This window comes from Aptenodytes patagonicus, chromosome 8 (genome assembly GCF_965638725.1).
Source record: "Aptenodytes patagonicus chromosome 8, bAptPat1.pri.cur, whole genome shotgun sequence".
Classification (NCBI taxonomy): Eukaryota; Metazoa; Chordata; class Aves; order Sphenisciformes; family Spheniscidae; genus Aptenodytes; species Aptenodytes patagonicus.
The window spans coordinates 12,010,386-12,033,588 of NC_134956.1; the positions used below are offsets into that span (position 1 = coordinate 12,010,386).

The following is a 23,203-nucleotide window of genomic DNA, read 5'->3' on the forward strand; positions in this document are numbered from 1 at the left end:
ATAGTACTGGTCGGCAGGTATCCACTTCGGGTGTTTTCAAGGTGCCTGCATTTTTTTTAAAACCATTCTTGGCTCAATATTCCTGACTTGTGCTTCTGAGCCACTTTTCCTCCTTACAATCTGTTCTGGAGAACCATTAAGAAAGACAAAGCTGGTTGTCTGACTTCAGCATCTATCTTTGTGATATAACATATCTTTCAGTTCAAGTTTTTTTACAGACAGATTGTTTCTACATTAAGTATGTTTTCATATTTTAATTCTTTAAATAGCGAGGTATCCTTGCTCAGTTGTTTCAGTATCAGAAATACTCTCTGATCTTTCTGTTGTCTCCTTTGGCGACACCTGCACTCAAAATATCCAAAGAGGTGGAAATCTTGTTTGCTGAATGCATCTCACTTTTAAATACTTTAAACAGTAATTTATTTCAGGACAACACAAACCAATGAGATGTGGTGACAGTATGAACATGCTGCTGTCGGCAATAAGGATTACAGATGCTCTACTTCATTGTCAAGTAAATGTGGGGCTTTATCTTGAATGCTCAAATTTAAACTGTACCGAGCAGTAAATAAGAATGGACTACGCTCTTAAAAAAGATCTTTCGCGCTGGGAGCAACTGGGGAGAGCAAGCACAGTTCCTGACATCCATCTTCCTTGTAGCATAGTTCCGTATATGCCCTGTACTACTGCATACGGTATCTGTGGCCCTGCTGAAAATGCCTGTTAAAACTTTACATGGCCAAGCAATGCAACTGAAACAAATAAATGGATTGATTGAAGGAATCTGTTTTCCAGAGGATGCTTTGACTTTTCATTTAAAATATAATTTAATGAAAATCAAATAAATGAACTTTGGTTAACCAAGAAAGTTTCCTGAGAAATTGAGGTGAACCTTACATTTCAGATGTAAATCTGTCCCTGAAGTTTACCTGTGTGCACACTTTTTGAAGACAGGGCTCAGTTAAGGGCCTCTGTATGATTTAAATACCATTATTTACTGATACCTAGAAAAATTAAGTGGACAGTATATAAGGAAAGGAAAGGCTGAATTTAATCCATTTTTCACAGCCTGTGATGACAAAAAAGTGCCAAATAAGTACTAAATACCATCCTAGTTATTTCAATTCAAGGTTTTTTTTGAAAAAAAAAAGGTGTTTAACACAGCAGCTATTTAAAATGGACCCATGTTGACACAGGAGATGTGCTTGAAAATCTTGCTCACTGTGCACGTCTCTGTGAAAGAATTGCCCTTCCTAAAGTTGGTATTTGCAGTGAGGATGGCATAAGATGGATATTATTCCTCTTCACCCTGTTTGGTTTTCCTACAAAAGATGTTTAATCAGAGGAATGTGAGCAATTTATTCTTCTGTTATCACTGATGTACTTTTCCTATGCAAGAAGCACCATAAAATGACACACCATATAAACCATGCATAGCTCTGCTTGTTAGTAAACAAACAAAACAAATAACAGGCACATTTCTTAACCTGTGGTGTCCAGCCACCCAGCACATAGAGCTTGTTCTTCACCGTCACCACCACATGGCAGGCTAATGGCACTGGAAGAGGCGCCGTGCTTCTCCAAGTGCCTTGCTCCATGGAATACTTCTCCACACAGTTTGTGACCAGATACTGATTTTTCACTTTCATCTGCCCTCCTACTACATATAGGTCGTTATGGATAGTGCCCAACGCATAGAGTTCACGGAGCTGAGTGGTGCACAGGCTGTGCCAAAACTGGTTTCCTCGCTGGTGGTACCTGTAGGAAAATCCAAAGTTGTAAATGCCCTGGTTCACTGAGGTCCCATCAGCTTGTTTTGAAACGTTACCCCCTTCATTGTCAATGTTTATTCAGACAATGATACAATGACAAGAGGAGCTTTCTCTTTCACAGAGAAGTTATAAAATTGAGCCCAGTTTTTGCAATATCAAGCATTTTTAGTATGAGGGATCCTAATTTTAGGCATCCTTTCAAAGATATTTGACCCTAATTAAGGTAAGGAATCCCTTATTTCTGCATGTGCTGTTCAATCACAGTTTCCACTGAAGTTAGCTGGCAGAGTAAGAGCTCTGCACTGCTGAAAATAAGGCCACTTCATCTGCCTCAGTATGGATTTACTTCCTTAAATTTGAAAATTTAAAATGCTGTCACCATTGTTTAATTTTGTCTTTAATCCAGAAAATGTCTGGTTTTCTTTACAATGGGTGAATCTGAAAAAGACATGAGTAAAACCAGAATGAGGGTTTAAAGCTATCAATCATTATCCTTTAATCTCTGAAGTACTATCATCAACATCAATGGAGAAGAGTGTTATCTCTGTCTTACTGGACTCCTCGGGTCGTTCGCTTGACTCATGTCCCCCCACTAATGACCTAGAAAAGAGCATCTTAGGAAAATGTTGAGATTTGAGTAAGGAGAACATAAGATCCACATACGTTAATGTAGAATCTAATCAAGCTCATCTACACAGAAATGCCACTACAGTAAATCCTCCTTCTTTCAGGAGAAAAGGCATCAGGATTTGGTTGTATGTATATAATTCATTGTGCCATAAAGATCAATTGTGACAAATCGATTGGAATTTCATTCGAATGAAATCTCTGGGAAAACTTCAAGTAAAGAACACTTTGCCTAATGGTCTTCTTTCGTCCCCAGAAACATTATTTGAATTAAAATTTTTAAATAATTAGGGATTTTCCGACCGAGGGTACACACCTATAAATTTCGATGTTCCTGGCCTTTTGTCTAGACATTTTGGCGGCACTTGCCTCTCCTGCCACAATAATATCGTTATTCTCAGTGACAACACCAGTGCAAACACATCCCAAACCCTCTCCATACTTTGGAGAGGAAATGAAGTACGTCTTCTGTGTCGCAGGAGCATAACAAAAACTGGCATCTGCATAGCTACCATGTCTTGACCTAATGCCGAGAGAATTGTTGCCGATGCAGAGTAAGAGATCAGTAGTCTCCATGCCGTATCGCAGGCTGAGAGAAGGGTGGCTGGATAGCTTGATGGTTTCCAGCGCTTCCTCAAACATATCATTGCATTCTGAATTGCACAGGATCATTGTATTCCTTTTCCGGGCTTCCACGAGAAAGGAAGGGCTGACAAGTACCAGTCTCACTTGCTTCAGGAGCTCAATAAGGTGCTCTACACGTGACTTTCTGCTGTGTTTGACCCATCTAATGACAAGGTCCAGAATGCTTTCCTCCCTGGATACATTCAGATCATCTGATTTTATAAGAGTCAACAGCTGCTGGAATTCAATCTCTAATATTTCTTCCTGTAAGCTCACCTCAGCAAAATGCTGATATAAGTATTTCCTCGCTTGATCAGATAAATCTTCTGCCCCAATGTGGTTTGCAAAGTAGTAGATGCCCACACAGTTGGAAGCATCCATATGATCCATCATGTACTTCTGACACATACTGAAAATGTCTTCCATCTGCATGAAATACGCAGCAAGCGCAACAGTCTGCACATTCTGATTAGTGAGGTGCAAATCTGCACTGTACATGTAATTGAGTATTACGGACACGCTCTCTGCAGAGATGTCATACAGTATCACTTCTCTTTGCGTGCATTCAACCAAGCCACAGGTAAACATGGCTTTGAAATAGGGACTGAAGGCAGCCAGCACCACCTTATGGCAGGGGAATTTCTCACCTTCTGCAACTAGCACAACATCAATTATCTCTGTTGATTCTTTCATTCTCTTTACTTGTTCCAGTAAAGTCAAGCTATGGCGCTGCCTTCTTTTCTCCTCAGCCTTATGATCCATGGTTGACCTCCAAACTTCCTGTTTTTAAATCTCCTCAGAATTCAAGGTCTTCATCAGGAATGTTTCTAGAGGTAGAAGCATAACATTGTCCAATAAGAACAAATTATTGGGCAAATGAATATTGCTGTTAGTATCTAAAGCTAGTCATTCTATAGGGTGTGATATAAATCAGTAATGCATAAAAAGTATGTAAAATTATGGTGAGGTCTCAGGCTCAAGGTCTCCAAGACACACACACAAAAAATTGACACTTCAAGTGATCTTCAATGTTCAATAACACCCCCACAAGTTTTGTGATTATTTAAAGAAAATTACAGACTTCCCTTCAAATCAGTCTTTTCCAGCTGCCCTCTCCCTCCTTTCCCTGATCCTGATCCAGAGCCTATTAAAATCGAGGGAAAGATTTCCACTGGCTTATAATAAACTCCAGGTCAGGCCCTTAGTCCCTTGGCTATTCAAGTTTTGTCTCTCACATGCACCTGAAGGACATTAGTCCTTGCTTAGATGCTGAAAGTACCTTGTATTTTCAACAGCCCCTTAGGTTAGACAGCTAGAACGGAGTAGTGCCTTTTCATTGCTCACAGCTCCTCTCAACCTAGGAGTTATGCCTAAGTAGAGACTTCAGAAAAGGGTTTTACAAGACAAAAAAAAAAAAGGAAAAACATTAGACTTGCTTCTCTCATTAGTTTTTACAGTGATCTACACCTCTGCAAAGCGCCTGGGAAATAAAGCCACTAGTACAACCTGGTTCACTGGCATTTTACAGAGGCATAAGCATACGTGTGGATGTTTAATACTCTGCCTTACCACCAGACTTGGCTACCAGTTTGCAGAACGGTTTTGATTCAGAAGCCCTGTGCTTACACCCTTGCAAAGCAGTTAGGAAGCTGCCACCTCGTTACTCTACCAACAGACTTGTCTCTGCCCCATCGCACCCCGCTTTACCGGTAGCTCTCTCCCCAGGCTTCAAGCTGAGAGAGTCAAGACAATGTGGGCAGAGACAGCTTCCACCCCTGAAGTATGGTGGTGGAAACTGGCAGGAACCAACTTGGTCTAATCGGCCAGATTCTTTACTCTTTCACACCAAAGTGTAGGTCACTGGTTTTTACAGAGTTACTACTGGTTTGCTTTGGGATAAATAAAGGATTAGTAAATAGGGGCCAGCTTTTGAGCTGAGTCCTCCCACTTCTCAGCAGGATGCTTAAGTGCTGCAGATTCAGAGTTTTGGTTCCACTTAATGTAACCTCAAATGGGAATTTTAATTGTAATAATAATTAATAATAATTAATTGTAATTATTCACGTACTCCCTCTAGTTTTATTTATGGGGAAAACAGAAGGAACTTCATGGTCCCATTTCTGGGGTTTTTTTTGGGGGGGGGCCTTTACTGAACCTCTCAGGCTTTCAGATCAGCGAGCTGCAGAATGTGAGGTACAGTGCTGTAGACAGGTAGAGCTGTCAATGGGAGAATGACATTTACCAATCACTCGAGGGATACCAGTCCTCAATGCAGTTTTTGTCCCTAACGTGGTACTGAGACGGTTCTGTTGTGGAAATGCATTAAGGACTCATGTCATGAATCACCAATTCACAGACGAGTCCTAAAGCTGTGGTATAACCATGTTTGAAACACATTGTAAACATGCTATGAATTGCTTAATGGGACCATTCAAATGAGTAACATTCCTCACCAGCTTAAATATTTGCGGGATCAGGGTCTTGTACGACAGATTGAACTGGTTTTCTCAAATCCTGGAAGCACAAAGAGTAGTCTTAGTTTCATTAAAGAAATATGTATCAGCATAGAAAAAAGAGTATATGAAATTCTTTGAAATCCACCTAAAGGTATTTTCACAAACAGTTCAGATTCCTCTACAGATCTAGATAGATGGATTTTTTAAAAAATATTATAGTTATTTCCCAGGTGAAAAGGAAATCTACAGCTATATCATCAATTTCAGACCTACTCTTTTAGCTGTTCAGTTGTTTTTGGAAGTAGTCATCATTCTGTTTTAGCAAATTACAGAGTCCTCACTTTGTGTGCTAAATTAAAAGCCAGGCATGCTTGAAGACTAGCATTTCCTTGATTTTATCAATTCTTTCCATATTCCAAATCTGGAACTAGAAGCAACACATCTGAGAAATGAATCTGGGTTATTACCAGATTTTAAAAATGGATTTTGAAGACAAAACATTAACTTCATAGTCTGAATGTGGGCCAAGCTCTGAGCTCTTCTTATGGTACTGTTAAAAACCAATCAAAGGCAGTATGTTTAGTACAAAAAAGAAAGCAATGGTATTTCCAAAATCTAGAATTTTTTTTTTTTTCCCTGGCTACATTGAAATGAAATACCGCATTTAAGAAAACGTAGGTCTTAATCCTGCATCGACTGCCTCTGGAGCAGTCTTTACAGTCAATGGAAGCGTTTTTGAGATAGAAAATGTTCTTTTTTTTAATCCTACATGATAGTTAGATAGCCAGTTTATTCCCCCCCCCCGTGCTATTTTATCACCTTGCAATATTTGATCTTCACTGCATTTTGATAAACTAACCACACCATATCTCTAAGATCATGTATTATAAGCACACATATCTTAAAGCAGATGTTCACTCTTTAACTAGGTTGTTCACTCTCCAACAGGATCAAAGCGTTAATAACGACCAACAAGTCCCCAATCCTGTTTAGCAATCTGACTAACCAGGGTTTTTCCTCCAAAATTTTTAACTTCTCTCCTTTCTCTTTTGTGATGTCAGAGCTTCACACATCCTCCAGCTTTTCCATAATGGACAAAATGTGCATTTTCAATGTGAAGAACAAGTGAGATGATTAATCATCATCATCTTTCCCAGACTTTTGTACAGATCAGGAAGAAGCAGTGTGTAGAACTGAGTTATGATTTCCCTTCCTTTGCTGGTCACCTTTAAGTTTTCTTTCACTGTTAATTTAGCTTTCTTAAGAGCAACACTTTGTCTTTGATTACACTGTTCATCAGATTTATGAATTCTATGTGTTCATCTACCAGTGATTAGGATATCTGGCACAACATGCAACATGCTCACAGCCGTTTCCTCCTCTCTTTCATCATTAAGACATTAGCAATAGGAATCTTAAGGTACAATGTAGCTCATGCCATTTATGTACTACTTCAGGCACAAATTGTCTGATGGATAAGTCCTACACCCACTACCCAGATGGTGAAGGGCACTGCCCATCTGCGCCCAGCGTGGGGTGGTCTCCTCTGCCGCCCACAAAGCTGGTGGATCGGCTCGGGGCATCCTCCCCCAGAGCAGCGGCAGAGCTACGTACAGCCTGTGAGTGGTAGATGGGGTGGCCTCCCCTCTCCTGGAGCTGGTCCGTACCCAATCATCACCTCATCCTTGGGCTGAATTGTGCAACGAGTCTCCACCTTGCAGTCAGGATCGCCTGCAACCCTCCAACCTCCTCTTCACCCACCCCATTGAGCTCTGCAGAGCAATGCTGCTTCCCCAGCCAGAGCTATAGGCAGAGCTTGGTTACCTTACACTTTCAGGAAGACAGTATTTGCCTTTCCTCATAAGAATGCACCTTCCTCATCTCCTTGCTTTGATAGCACACCAAGCTCCCGACTGAACTGTACTCAATAAAATTGTGCTGTCGACCTGTATGTAAGTCTACTTTCTCCATCCTACAGATGAGGAAACTGAATCTAAAAGGTTAAAAAGAAAACGGGATTAAAACCCAGGGGTGAAATCCTTTCATTAACTTCAGAAATTCATCCCTGTGCATTAGCTACAAACTTGTCACTCCCCTCCTGGCTTTTAGCAGTGTTTAGGTGAGGTCATTGGAAGGATATTAATATTCTCCTTTATATCACTGGAAAGACTATTAAAGGGTAATAATGAAATGGTGCTGCTTTGCTTTCCCCTCTGGGTTACAGAGGAAAAAAGATGGTACGTTGATATTAAAAGAAAGAATAAATGTGATACAAATATAATTTGCAGTGAGACACTATACTGAGATTGTGCCAGAGGCTGGGTTGTCATTATAAAACCTCCAGTGCAAGGCTCAAATCCTTTGTAATGTCACCAGGAGCTGAAATCAGAGTTATTGCCTTATTCAGAGTTTTTGGATATTTTTTTCTTCTATTGTGAAAAATGGATTCAGGTGCAAATCTTCATTTGATGTTACTTTATTTCAGAGCCGTGCTGTTAATTTTCCTCCAGTTCTGGCTGCTACTTTTATTTTTATATCAGCTGTTTTGTTAGTCTAATTTCACTTTTTTTTTTGCCTTTGTGTCATGAACCTTATGAAGAGTCACATATAATTTTATGCAGGAGCTACAGCATACATTTTGCAAGGCAGTAGGGTGCTGCATGAGCAGTTCAAAACATAAATAAGCACACTGCTGTGAGCTCAGCTCTACAGCTTTTATGAGGCTATCAAACTATAAATAAATACTGTCCTCAATTCTCAGTTACACTGCAGCCTCTTTGAACTGCCCCAGCGCAAAGGGACTGTAAACCAGATGGAAGTATCTCACCAGGAATTTCCCTTAACCTCTGAAAAAAAAAAGCTACCTTGTAATTAGAGACATTATTTTGTCTGTATTTTTGTCTGGGACATAGATTTTTCTTGTCTTTTCCCCCAGTCCCAAGGAATCTCCTCTTTCCCGCGCCGTGGTGGGAGGGTGGGAGCTGTGGGACCCGGCCCAGAAGAGGTCACAGCACCCAGCACGGGGCAGCGGGCTGCGGCGTGGAGGGCACCTCCTGCATCCTCCTCTTCCTCCTCCGCTTTTTTTTTTTCCTTCTCTGCCTTAATGAGACTGCCCTGTCTTCAGCCTGCCTCCCTTCAGGTGCTGAAAGAATCAGAGTTCAGTCACATCAAAGAACCATGCCTCTGCCTATGAATTATTTGTGCTTCCTTTGTCATCAGTAAGCTGAGAAGCAAATCTGTTAATTGTATGCATTATGACATTTGGCTGACAGCCACAGCAAGGCAGAAATCAGTACCCAGATGATAATAATGTTATAATCTCGGGGTTCAGTTATGAAGGCTGTGCTGGCATTTAAGATCAAGATTTTAAACTGTGCAAAAGATATCGCAGTGCTCAAGAAGGGTAAATAATAATGCTAATCTTGATATAAGGAAAAGATATAATAAGATATAGAAAGGAAGCTTCCAGGGAATTATAGATGTTCCTGTATCTATATCTAATCCTGTGCTAATATATAGATATATCTAATCCTGTATCTGTATCTAATTCTGATACTTGGAAAGATGCCGGAAGAAATTATTACATGATTGAATTATAAGAATTTAGAGGGCAATAAGGTGATAAAAGCAGCTATAGCACCTATTTATCAAGAACAAATTGTGTCAATCCAATCTAATTTTCTTCATTTTTCAGGGATAATAGGGGATAAATTAGATACTTTGTCTGGAGTGAAGTTACTGATATGGTCCTACATGACATCATTAGGAAAAAATTGTGATGAAATCAACTGACTAAATCAACGTAAGTTAGATGCCCAACTGGCTAAAAAAAGTAGATTCAAAGAATAGTTATCAGTGGTCAGACTGGAAAGCATTTCTAGCCTGTGCCTAGAGATCTGTGCTGAAAAGGTCACTCAGTTTCAGGGAAAACACACTCTCTTGCTTTGACTTAGATATTATTTCTTGAACTAATTTCATCCATTCTGTCCAGATAAAATATACAAACTTGTGGCAGAGCATTTAAGTGGGAGAACATCCAATGCTTTTTAGGAAATTTATGTCTATGTGAGGGCATACAGGTAAGTGTCTCTAATAAATGGTTCTCGGCAACAATTAGACATTCAGCATTTGGATGTGTCTCAAGTATCACCATAACTACTAGCAGCCAGGGTACCTTTTCTGAAGTTTTCCGTATTCTGTCAGTTGCTAGTTACTTGGAGATTGAGGATTTTCAGGTTTTCAAAGGCATCTAATTAAGCTAAAAGTCCAAGTCCTACTTGAGCTCGCTGTGCAATTTAGGAACTGAAGTGTCTGCATCACTTTTAAAGGTAAAATTTCAGCCTTAAATTGCATAGGCAGTTTTAAAAGGTTCGCCAGATGACGTGATCTCCTTCCCATTAAAGTCGGAGAAAGAACTCTCCTTGCTCAGCCCTATCGATCTCCCAGGATCAGCCCCACTGCGGGTACGTTTCAGGTGATCTGAACTGACTTATTTCTGGAAGGGAAGAAGGAATTGTAAGGTTTTGGAATTGTGAACACTACAAATCCAATCATGTCATTGGCCTATGTAAGATAAAGTATGACAATCCTTCTGAGAGAGATTGTAACTGTTTTTCTCCCTCAGCCCCTGTGGCACCTTGTTTATTTTCACGTGCCGTCTGACCCTGAGGAGCCCGAGTCAAGGCAGTCTGAGGTCTCGTGCTCTCCAGGCACAGGCCAGCTGCTGCTGGGACTCGTGCTGCTCATGGGAGCTTTCTTGGCCGGTTACAGTCTGCAAGCGGTGTAGAAGGAAGCTCTCGGTGCAGAAAGACAGGCTGCTGACCTGCAAGCAGCAAAGGTAGCTGTAGATGGAGGCAGCTGTGGCAGTGTTGTGTTCCCCTGTGTGCGTCGCTGCACCCCTGCCGCTGTAAGCATCCCACTGCCAGCAGAGACTGGAATCACCTCCGCGCAGACTGCTACATAAGACACAGCCTGTCCCTTCTACAGTAGCTTATTTGGTTTTTTAATTTAAAATAAAAATAAAATGGGACTTAGCAAGGCTCTTCGGGCTAGGAGAAACTTGACACCTAACAGTGAGATTTTAAGCAGCCTGCAAAGCCTCAGAAACCGTGTTTGGGAGCACGTTTGACCATCAGAGACCTGAAGGTGCTTTGATCAGTTTTCAAAGCCTTTGGGTAGTTTATGATTCTGGAAAGATTTGACAGTTTGAGCTCCGTTTACTGCCAAGACAGAGGCCTAGATGTGGGATTGGATTAGTATTGATCCTATCTCAGCAAATACCAGGCATATTTTTTTTTCTTTAAACTGTTATAGATTCATGAAAAAAATCAAAGCAGCTGAAAATGAAAGACCTTGTGGGCCATCTTTTCAAATATGCCTTCACCTGACCTTAATCTTACTCTGATTCAAAGCTCAGCGAAGTCAGTCAGAATAATCCCACGATTTAAGTAGAAAATGGATGTGGCTCTGTTCACAAACAAATGCCTATAAACAAATCCCAGTCTGAGCCAATTATGTGCATTAATTGCGTGAGAAGAATAGAAGCTAAATATATGCATACAGAGCCCATTTCTTTTACAGTTCACATATGCTGATCATTCTTCTTACATATCAAGACTAATTGAAATGGCAAAGTGCTCATTCACAGAAGGAGGATGCACAAGTGTTTTACAGATCCAATGACATATGCCAGCAGAAGGAAAATGTATTTCTAACATGTATTTCAGTAGCTCTTTAAGCAGCCTGGCAAAGGTCTTAGAGGTTTCTCGTTTTGCATTTATCTAAACATACTGGTGAGTATAGGAAAGGCTTACTTTCTGGAACAGTTATATCATACAGTGTAAATAGGACTGTATCACAATTAAAAGAAACCTAATTTAATAACTTGGTGCAAACTAGGCTCTATTTGCATTTTTACAACAGAAAAGATTGTGAACTCTAATTTCTAATATTTACATAAAACTCTGAAGTATGTATCCATTTGGTGAGCAAATACTAGTATGTAAAAGCTTTAATATCCCTGTCACTCAGCAGTGAAATTAAAATAAATTGCAAGTTGTAAACCCTTATAAGTTGACGTCAGCATTCCATTAGTTACTGTTCGAATCCAGCCTTCCCCGTAAATTCTCTAGTTTCAATTTCAATCACTACCAAGCAAATATCTGGGTATGTCCATACCCACAGAAAAGAAAATTCATAGCAACCCATGGCAACAACACAGCACCACCTCCAAAATGGCCCCTGCACTAACGCACATATTTGATACCTACTAAATCTGCAATCCCCACTGAACCCTCGTGTTAAAAATGTTCAGCCTCTCAATGGTAAGGATCAGTCCCAGGCACATATAGATACCTTGACGGAAGAAGCAAGAGTTTCTCCGAGCTTCCTTACTGGAAGCAAGTCTAGATGTTTGCAGGCTTGTGGAGTATGCAAAGCCCCCCCCCATGCACAGACCTCAGACACTGAAATTTCTGCATCTGCAGGCTGATCCTATTTCTACACTGCTGGCAAACCCCATATAGCTGCAAACAGACCCCAAGTTTGATATTGTTCGGGGGTTCCCATCCTAACTTTGCAATTCATCTCTTACATTTCCTTTATGAACCGGACAGTAGGCGCTGTAAGGAACAGAGAGGGCTTCAATTTTGGCACCAACAATGGGTCCTACAGTCTCCTCCCCATGTAGCTGCCTTGCAGCTGACCCTGCGTTGCCATGTATAGGCCCCCTCTCCGGCATCTGTAAGGGATCCCCAAGACATACATTCAAGTACCCCTGCCCACAAATTTCCCACGCACCCAGCAACCCAAAGCAGCCTGGCCCTGGTGTTTCGACAGTGCCCATCCGTCTCAGTGCCAAACACCCTTCTCTTTTCTGCTCTGAGTGGGGAAAGGATTTAAATGTACCTTTCTGACGCCGGGAGCAGCAGGTGTCTGTGAGGGTGCGTGGGAGAGGGAAAGAGAGATCTCATACAGCAGCACAGAGCTTCTGGTGAGCAGCGAGGTGCCAGGGCTATAAATAGCCTGTGCTGGGCTCCTGGCCGGGACGAGGAGCTGCTTTAATGACATCCACAGGGGCACATTAGGACACAGCCAACTGGCACCGGTGCTGCTCTCCTTCCCCCCTGCCCGTATGCTGCCTGGCCGGCCGCCTGCCAGACTCAGTGCTAAAAAGCAGCAGGCTCCTCTGTGGGATGGCACAGCCACCGCTCGTGTCGGTGGCCCACCTAAAGAATTATGTCGCCCGCACGGACCTTGCCACGGGCACACAACTGGGCACACCTCTGGGTTGCAGTTGTTTCTGGGCGGCTGGAGCAGTCCCAGCGTAGGCGGCGGTCAGACTGACTCCCACCTACCGCTGAGGTCTGGGTACCAAAGCAGAGGAGATGCTGTTGCCCGTTGACCCTACCCAAGCCGCTCTCAAAACCAAGGCCACTGTCTCTACAGCTGAGAGGAACTTCCCCAGACTGTTTCGTTTGCCCTTGCTAGATCGCTAAGAGCTGAAGTTGTGCATAAAATAAGGACTCCTGACCGAATGTGTTACCAGTATATTTTTAATCAGACATAAGGCCCGACTATCTTCTTGTTTGTGTTGATGTAAATCAGAAACAGATCCACTAAATTGGTCCAGAATAATGGGGCTGCACTGATTTACACCAGCTGCAGATCTTGTACTTTGTTAATTAAAGGGGAATAGGGAGGGCCATACTACACTATTTATATCTCCGTATGTTTAAGCAAAGATGGAAAAAAGATTAAGCAAAAATTAGGGTTGTAAAATTGATTAATGTTGAGCCTATACTTTCAGCTGAGAAAGACATTAAAGGGTTTTCAGAGTGTTCTTTTTCAAATGGCATTAATTTATTTATTCGCTGTACTAATTGGTTGATTGATCATAATAGCTTCTGAGAAAATTGAAAATGACATGTATTTCCTTATCTAGATTTTTAGTCTGATGGTTTTATTACAGAGTTTTTCCAAAAGCCATGGAGGGATCATTCAGGAATGTTCAAATGTTAATAGTGGTTTGTTGTTTTTAGGGGAAAAATTAAGATGTACATGATCATCTTAATGATCTACATGCTTTTTTAAAAAAAAAGCATATTTCATATCATTGTTGAAGAAAACTAGGAAAAAAAATCAAAATGATTAAAGGTTGCTCATGTCAGAAAATTTGACAGATCAGATTACAAAGATATATATTGACTAAACTCCCAAATTGTTCTTATTAAAAGTTCAGCTTTATCTTAAAAATAAAAATATCCAATCTGATACTACAGCTTTCACAGAAGCCAAGATGGAACGGTGAACTGATAAAATGCCACAGCTGTGATAAAAATGGACCATATCCCCTAAATTGCCTTGTTCTCCTGTTACATGGAACAATTTATAGTATAATGATGGTTAACATGGAGTGTTTATGTAATACATTTTATTTATATGAAACCACTTCACTACCATAATAAAAATCACGTTTCCTTTATGGGTGCATTTCTTCAGCTGATTTCTATGATGAGCCTGTTTTACAAAACCACTAACTAATGCTTTTAAGACAAATTCCTTTTTATCACTCATGAAATTCTGAATATTTCTCTTGCACTTCAATGAATTAACCGGGACACCCCATCCTGCAGCGGGGCGACCGCTGGGCGGCTCTCAGCAGCACTTTATAATTGCACAAATGGAGTAACACCGTGGTGAATCAGACCCCCAATATTTTTGCGAGAATTAAAAGCTTTCTCTGCTGTAAGCCTATCTGTTTTCACCTTCTTCATGTAATTAAGCCGTAATCCTTTTGTTCTTATATCATTATCTGTTGTCATGGTGATTTTAATTATAAAAATGAATGGCTGAGAAGTGGGCGAAGACAAAAGTTTTTGCTGAAATTCGTTAAGTTAATGGCAAAGGGAAAAATATCTGTAGTAATACAACAAACGCCTGATCTTTTAACACTGTATTTTAAAACAATGATAAGAAGTAGGTGTCAGAGACAGAAGAGACACATTTGATGTGAATATTTCAGCGTTTAGGAAATATGTGTTGAATTTAATGTTTTAGAACAATTTTTGCATGGCACCAGTCATACAGTCCCTTCTGGCGTTGCATGGACAAAGAAATTCCTTTCTAAATCTCAACTGCTAGTGATTCACCTATTGGAAAAACACCCCCTTTTTAGGCAAAAGTCTGACCAGTTTCCAAGAGTGTGTTTTCCTGAGTACAGTCTTGGGAGCAGCTACACAACATTTACAGTTCACCCGAAAGCAGAAAACCTGTTTTGAAGGGCGTTGTGCATGCAAATTGTCCGTAGGTGAAGATACGCCATGGCTTGCAATGAGCGGACCCACAAGCCACGGTCAGTCACAGCTGAACTTTGGAAGAGACGTGCATCAGCTCAGTTAGGCTGCGGGTGGTATGTGGCAGCTATCAGGACGTGGTTTTTCTTTGCTGCCACTGAAACATTGCAACCAATGTGCTGAACTAAACTCATAGGGAAGTGATCGTGCCCCTGTACTCGGCCCTGGTGAGGCCGCACCTCGAATCCTGTGTTCAGTTTTGGGCCCCTCACTACAAGAAGGACGTTGAGGTGCTGGAGCGTGTCCAGAGAAGGGCAACGAGGCTGGTGAGGGGTCTGGAGAACAAGTCTTCTGAGGAGCGGCTGAGGGAACTGGGGTTGTTTAGCCTGGAGAAAAGGAGGCTGAGGGGAGACCTCATCGCTCTCTACAACTCCCTGAAAGGAGGTTGTAGCGAGGTGGGTGTTGGTCTCTTCTCCCAAGTAACAAGCGATAGGACGAGAGGAAACGGCCTCAAGTTGTGCCAGGGGAGGTTTAGATTGGATGTAAGGAAAAATTTCTTTACTGAAAGAGTGGTGAAACATTGGAACAGGCTGCCCAGGGAAGTGGTTGAGTCCCCATCCCTGGAGGTATTTAAAAGACGAGTAGATGAGGCACTTAGGGACATGGTTTAGTGGACACGGTGGTGTTGGGTCGACGATTGGACTTAATGATCTTAGAGGTCTCTTCCAACCTTAATGATTCTATGATTCTATGATTCTATCTCTGTCACTCTTGCTATGGTTCTGCAGTTTTGCTCTGGCACGCTCTCTGCTGACAAATACATAGTTTTATACAGACGCGTCATTAAATGGTGGCACAACATTGTAGCTCGGAAAAGGAGAGCCTCGCGCTTGTCTCCATACCCACGGGTGACTCCCCAGTGAGGCCACTGCTCTTCGCTCCTCCCAGCTCAGAAATTCCCCGGGGCTTCTCAGCCTCTTTTCCTGGACAGTGAGGCAGCCTCTGATTTTATTTATTTTATTTTATAGTTTGGGTTGGAAGGGACCTCTAAAGGTCATCAAGTCCAACCCCCCTGCCGTGGGCAGGGACATCTTCAACTAGATCAGGTTGCTCAGAGCCCCGTCCAACCTGACCTGGAATGTTTCCAGGGATGGGGCATCCACCACCTCTCTGGGCAACCTGTTCCCACCACCCTCAGCGTAAAAAATTTCTTCCTTATACCTAGTCTAAATCTACCCCCCTTTAGTTTAAAGCCATCCCCCCTTGTCCTGTCACAACAGGCCCTGCTAAAAAGTTTGCCGCCATCTACCTCACATTTGCTTTCCCTCCCGTATGTGAGTAATTCTGTGATGTCTGCTCACCCACTTGGCGTTAGCCGTGTGTGGAAGCGCTTCCAGGCTGGCTGCAGCAGTGATGGCACCGGCACCGCTCGCTGCCACAGCTGCTCCCTCCTCCCGGCACGTCCCACGTGGGCAGCTTTGGCATCCTCCCGCTTGGGCAGAGAGCCGGAGTGCATTCAGACCCTGATGGTGGGTTTGGACCACAGCACACCAGGTGCTCTACAAATGGAGATTATTCTATTTGTATTATGTTACAACCAGTAATGTCATTTTGGTTATCATATCCATATATACAGTGCCAGTTTGGATACATAGGGAGAGAAAAAACAGAAACAGAGAGATTTCCAGTTTAAACCCATTATCTATTCTCTTATGTCAGTCCAAATACAACATTGATTTTTTTTTCTTAGGGTAAGTGTCGACCTTTAGAGCAGACCAAGGGCAATCTTGAGCTGGCCTGTGACCACCGGTCCGGGGGGCAGCACCCCTGCAGTCCCGCTGAATTGAAATCTCTTTCTGGCTCTGTCAACCTGATTCCCAGGTTGCCTGACAGATAATGTGGCATGCCAGCCACCCGCTGCTTTTTCATTTAAATAAATGAGAAAGTTGTGGCTAAATTAACACTCCAGCGGAGGTAATAAGGACCGACTCAGCAGCTGCCATGATGTATGCAAATTGCAGTTTCACACGTTAGGAGCTAGATGTTGCTTAATTTGTAGGTCTTTCTGTCTTTTAAATGAAAGAGCCTCCGTCAATTCAAGCGATTTAAAAAAAAAAAAGGCAAAAGAAAGCCCCCAAAGTCAACTACTCACCAGTGCTTCTAACTGCACCTACAGTCTTTCTTCTGGGTTTCCCCCCCAGTCCCCTGATAAGCAGTTATTACTGAGTTATACTGCACTGCCAGATGCTTTTAGGCAAAATATCTGCTGATTTCCAATGAACACACAGCCTGATTAAGGAGGCACTGCCGGCCCTTTGGTATAAACATAAACCTGATTTTTTTTGCAGTGATGCCACAATCCAGGAGCTCAACATCCATCATTTTTTTTTCTCTGGAAATGAAATTGTAATGGCACAAAGGAAGACCTGTGATAGCCACCAGTTAATCAGACAGAAAGAATGGGCTGATAGGAGAGCATTTTTTCTCCTTTTTGATCAGTAGACATGGGAGTGGAGATGCAAAGAAGCACGTAACTGGATGGGGTTTGTGGAAATGCTGTTCTGTACATTAGTTCTAGTGCTTTTTAATCTCTCTAAGAAAATTATGGATATAACTGTGTTAGGGTCAAAAAGATTTCTAAATGGACACCAAAACTGAAACTCAGGAAGGGAAGCGCATACTCAGAATAGCAGAACTTGGGGCCATTAGAAATAACTATAAAGTTTCTCAGGGTATGTACTGCAAGAGGAAGCAAAACATTAAAAACATTCTAAATTAGATTTTAGCTGGCTCAGAAATGCTGCAGCCACAGGATATAAGGCTAAAAAATGCTCCAGACTCACCCAATCTTTCCCAGGTTTTATTCAGAAAGGCAGAGGTTTCATTCTAAAATAAATTCCATTCAAATGACTTGGGGTTTGCCTATCTTTTTTGCTCTCCTGACCTACATGGTCAGTCCTCAAAAGCTATTGCCACAGATCTTTGAATTCCTTTGGAGGAGATGCTCTTTCCTCCGCTCTGGTCACCAATTCCTCCATGCTCAATTCCTGTTCCTGGATGTCACCTCCTTAACCTTCACTTATCCCTTCCATAAGCTAGAGATACCTTAGTGACCCCTGGCATGCCGTTAGCAAAGAAATAGCAGGAACTTGCCCTGTCTAGTCATTATTTGGCTGCATGTGTTGAAACACACTGTCACATGAAAATGCAAGTAAAAAAGCCACAGTGAATTTGTGGGCAAGAAACACTCAGACTATAATCAAAACGCAGGGTCCGAGAGTGCTTCCCAATTCCCAGAAGTGAATGCATACCCAGGCTGGTTTCCAGCTCCCTGCTGAAGGCAGAGCTGGCATACACCTCCCCCCATCGCTCTTAGTCCTTCTCCAGGAAAGGAAACCTGAGCGCTTGGGAGGGACAAGAGCTGCAGCCTGCCCTGAACTGAGCTACTGGGGACAGGGATTGAGGGAAAAGCCCCAAAGTGCCTCCATCCTGCTGTTCAGATGGAGTCTTGGCAAACTGGGCTGATTTTCTATTCAGGACACCAAAGAAGATGGTAATTCTGGCTGCTGCGACTTTATCTGTCACTCGGTACAAGCCCCTGCAACTCTCTTTGGTCTTTGTCCCTCATCGCTAAGCCAGGATGATGACGCATTCCTACCAGTCGGAGAGATTAATTAGTATTCACTAAGCTCCAGGGCCCGTGCGCCGATTGTGCAAATTAAGAAGGATATCCAGGTTTGTGTACTCCAATAAATTCTGCATTTGCTGCAGCCCCCCAACCTGGTGCGCAACTGTCCCACAAAAAAATGCATTAAAACCCCCTTTCTTACGCAGTGGTTATGGTGAATGAATTACCAAATATGAAGCAAACTGTGCATCGCTTTTCTGACAAACAGGCAATAACTCTGAGAGACATGGACTTCCTCCATCATGGGCATGACGCATCTGTCCCTAAAGTGGTATGAAGATGATGCTGGTTCGTATGTGTCTGGTCCTGAGCATTGAGCTGGAGGTGGCTCCTCTCTCCCATGCCCTGCTGCCCCAAATGTGGCTGGCATTTGTAGCATAGTGCTAGAGCTCCAACCCACGTGATGTAACTGTGTCCCAGAGACAGACAGACAGCCTGAACTGTCTATCCATGTGTCAAGGTGATGGGGAGATAGATGGTCACGGGGAGCAAGGATAGACCACCTAGCAGGGCCTTATCCTCAAAGACCTTGGTAAATGGCATGCATCCTGATTCAGGCCAGGCACCAGATATCCTCTTTCGCCCCATGATCTGAGTCACCAGTCTGTAGCTTTGTGAGTTCATCTGCAAGGGATCTCATGAATTAGGAGGTAAAAACTTGGAAAGATCCGCAATACCGTCACCCTTTTAATTACCCATCTACAGTTGCCCATAAACATGCAGCTGATTTTGCTCAAACCTTGCAACTGAGCGTAGTGGTTTATTTTTGAGCAGCAGTACATCATAGAAAAGGAAACGGGAATTAGGATCCTTCAAAAAAGTAAAATTTCTTCTACTTCTGTCCACAAAAAAAGGATGAAGAAATGTAGCATCTTCCAAGTTACACCCCATGTGGCAATCTTCCAAACCTCTTTCCATATGTTCCTAAGTGTCAAAAGCCCAAATGTTCCATATCTTGCTGCCAAATTCTCTGGCTCACTCCCAATAGATCTTACAATACAGTTGGGTATTGTCTAGTGAAAAAAAAAATCACCTCAGATTGATAATTAAAAATATATTTGATGATCAGATAGATATGAATGGCCAAGGGGTGCTGTGCTGAATGAATTGTTCACACTTACACATTTCAAAGCAGCAGAAGAATATCCTTCTGGTCTTACTGAAGTTGCCCCAGAAATCCTTGTTTGTTGCAGAACATAATGCTGAAGAAATTTGAAACTGGGGGCAGAGGTGGAGGCAGACGAGCCATGGCAGAGACCTATAGTGCCGGGGTGCAGTCTGGGGTACATGTCTGAACTGGACTGCAGAGAGAGGTTTTGGACTCAGGCAGACGTTGCTGGATTGGTTTCACCCCTGTCTCGTTTCAGACTGAGCCCCACAACGTCAAAGGCTAGGAGTTTGTCCTTGTTTTAAACCAAAGTGTAGATGCTGCTGTAATTGCATCCCTGCGGGTGCTGAGGTGCACTGAGGACACACGCATTGCTCAGCATGTCTCATGCACATTTCACAGCACAGGAGGGGAAGAGATGTTTTGTGCTCTCTGGCTCAAGCACCGAATGTTGCAGCCTTCCCTCTGCTGTCCCCTTCCTCAAAACCTCCCAAGGTCTGGGAATGATGGAGTTTCAAGCAGATATCTACATCCAGGAGCTGAGCGTTTCCACTTGTGCCCGAAAGGGTGACATCTCCAAACCTTAGATTTCCATTTAAAAAGTTACCGTAACTTCAGAGAAGATTCAGTAATGTACTAGGAAAAGTCAAGAAGTGAAAATAAGAAACACATGCTGGTATCAAAGCATAGTACTGTGAACTGGAAGGTTCCTATGTGCAGGAGTTCAGGAAGCCCTACCAACAGGTCTGTAACATGAATCTGAACTGACATTACCAGCCCACAGCAACTGCAGATACTCGTGACTCCAAAGCACAAACACAACCACAGATACCTTTGCTACAAGAGAATCAAAGACTGTAGCCAAGATATAACAGATATTTTGTGTTGGAGGAAACAGGATGAGGGTTGGGGGGCTGAACTCTTAGATACCGTAACTTTTGATGTTATTAACAGCACATGCTGCTAATTTACAATAAGATCAAACACAAAGGATGTTAAAGGCCTTGAGGATTGAAGATGTCCATCTCTAGAGCACATGAGGCTCTGGTAACAATCCTTTGTTGTCCTGAGATATAGCGTGGTCATCTTATATAGGAAATCTTTGTCTATGGATGCTCTGTCCCCTTTTTCACTGCAATGCTCCTCATTTGACATCCCCTTTCTCAAAGTGTACTTCTGGGTTAATTATTACAAGCATTAATTCAGCCTAGGAGGAAAACCAGTGGGTGTGTTCTCCTGCACTAGAAGGTATAAAGTAAATCGTAGCAGATACTGTAAAAATGAAATAACTGAGAGGGAACAACTACGAACCAGATGCAAACAGTAACGAATGTGGTGTTTAGTACAGAATAAGTCCCATGTGAATTCATGGTATTAGGGTGCAACACTGAGCAGAACTGGGCCTTAATTTTGTTGGCCACTTGGTGCTACCACAGTATATATACAGGAGAACGCTCCCAGGAGTGAGCAGTGTGTTGGGTATAACGTTCCTGTAAGACGTGAAGATACTGCCTGACACCTATACCAGGATGGCAGAGCATCTGCTAGAATTCTCTCGTTGTTCCATGCCGTAATGCTTACTTTTTCTCCAACATGCATTTTGCACTAGGGATATTCTTTATTTCCTCTAGTGCTACTCCTGATTTACATCAGTGTCAGCAAGAGCAGAATCAGCCTCCAGTTAAATAACCAATGCAGCTGTTTTGCTGAACCAGCTTCCTGGCTGGGAATGAATCCAGTCAGCTGTGGATAACAAACCCCAGTAATAGAGATTTCAAAGATTTCATACATTAATTTTTTTCTTAATATTTGCAGAGTTACTTTTCTTACAAAATCTGTTGGGCAGATGTTAGGAAGTAATTACTGTATATGAATGAGAAAGAAAATGCACGTCTTACACTGAACATGTGTGAGTGGACTGAGTAAAGAAACTAAAGATAAATGAGAAAAAAATCTAAAATATATCTGAGCAGAACCTGCCAGAATTTGCTGTGGGGTTAAAAGGAAGAAACAGCACAAGGCAAGCTCTTCTCGTGAGCCATACGTTCATTGTATATCCAAACCAACAAGCCTGCTACCTTTTCTAGCAACAGCAGAATTACACTCGCCATTCATGGATAGAAGATGAAGTTAGCCCTGGCTGGGCAGGTACAGTTTTCATCAACATCTAAGACGCTTTGAGGCGGTTACATCAGTAACCAGTGTGGTGGACAGAACTAAAATGTTGCTACATACACTCTCATGCTCAAATATCCCAAAGTATCCTTAGATCACGGCACACATAGATGTAAATAGGACTGACCATATGAGTTAAAACTCTTGCCTCCGTGTACAGAATTATTGTAATTTTTATATATAAATACAACCAATCTTCAAATGATGGTGGCAGCAGTAATAACAACCAGGAGATTAGCATAGAAAGCAAAACCGGAGGGAAAATTTTGCCCTGAAGAATGCTGTTATCCAGGCTGCGGGTTTGTCCAGGACACAATATTCCCTATACTTGCAAACCTGGGTAATCTTTAACGATGGAAAAAGTTACTGCTTCAGTTGTTCACAGTGATGGATAGATTTCGAGATGAGATGGAAGTTAGTAATGGTATAACTGGGTAAACAAAATCAGGAGCATTAAGAATGGATTCTGCCCTCAGCTTGCCTCCAATATTGAGCCCTACTTTTCTCTGCTCTGATTTCCCCCCTGTAAAATAAAAATGTTACCCTTCCTTTCTGAAGTACTTTGAAATCTCAGGTTCAAAGTACTAAATTAGAGTTAAATAAAATATCTCAGTAAGTAATAACAAAAATACTGCATGTCTTTTACGGCATTTTCCATCACTAACAGTTGATGCACTTCACAGACCAGGTCGGTATAATTACCTTTACATTACAGTGTGGCTGGACCAACAGAGGCCAAGTAAGGAAATGATTCACCTGTACCATGAAAGCTCCCTTAAGATGCCTTCTAGAAGCATAAAGCAGACCTCCAGATCGTGCTGATTTTCACGCATAAAACCAATTTAGATCAAAAAATAAATTGCACTTTAGTAGCTATGGCCCTCTAAAATTCCATCTCAGTGTTTATGAACCTATAAAACACTATAAAAAGAAATGTTACAAAAGAAGCCTTTAAAATTACAAACCAGCCAGGATGTTTAATATTTTAAGTCTAAATTACAATATAAAACCTCATTTTGAGAAATGCTATAAAAGCATTGGGGTTGGGTGCATTTTAGAACAGCATTTGTCATAAAAAAGAGCTTGAACATTTGGGTTGCCAAGGCAGAAACAAGCACCACAGACACATTTTACCCTTATGGGGATTCATCAAGGTTGTGCAGTGCAGCTGTTGTCTTAGTAAAAGAAAGTATCGGCCCCTGGCTGGAAGAAACAGAAACATAATTATGTTATGATGAGCTGGAAAACATGCAAAGAAAAATTGGAATGCAAAGCATGATAAATGATGCTTTGTCAATTGCAAAGCAGCAAGAAAACCAGGCGGCACAATAATAACTCTTCTCCAGTCAATGCTTCCAGTTTGGCTACCAAGATAAAGCACCGCTCTAACCACGACAGAATAGCTGTATCTTTTGGCTGTATTATTTAGTCCTGATACAATGATGCTGGGTTTGTAAAGT

At 42.1% G+C, this 23,203-nt stretch overlaps 1 protein-coding gene across 4 annotated transcripts in view; it reads right to left on the bottom strand.

Moving 5' to 3' along the window:
- Positions 1-12,446, bottom strand: part of KBTBD12 (kelch repeat and BTB domain containing 12) — a 56,389-nt gene extending 43,943 nt beyond the window's left edge. For 3 of the 4 annotated variants that reach the window (XR_012996030.1, XR_012996029.1, XM_076346377.1), the window contains exons 1-4: positions 12,386-12,446; positions 5,477-5,537; positions 2,716-3,850; positions 1,488-1,758 (exon numbers count right to left, since the gene is read on the bottom strand). Coding sequence is in view for 1 of the 4 variants with exons in the window: in XM_076346377.1 (XP_076202492.1) it covers positions 1,488-1,758; positions 2,716-3,785 (1,341 nt within the window). In the remaining 3 variants the exon portion in view is untranslated. The remainder of the gene's footprint in view (positions 1-1,487; positions 1,759-2,715; positions 3,851-5,476; positions 5,538-12,385) is intronic. The other variant, XR_012996031.1, reaches the window with a different exon arrangement.
- Between the last annotated feature and the right edge of the window lie 10,757 nt (positions 12,447-23,203).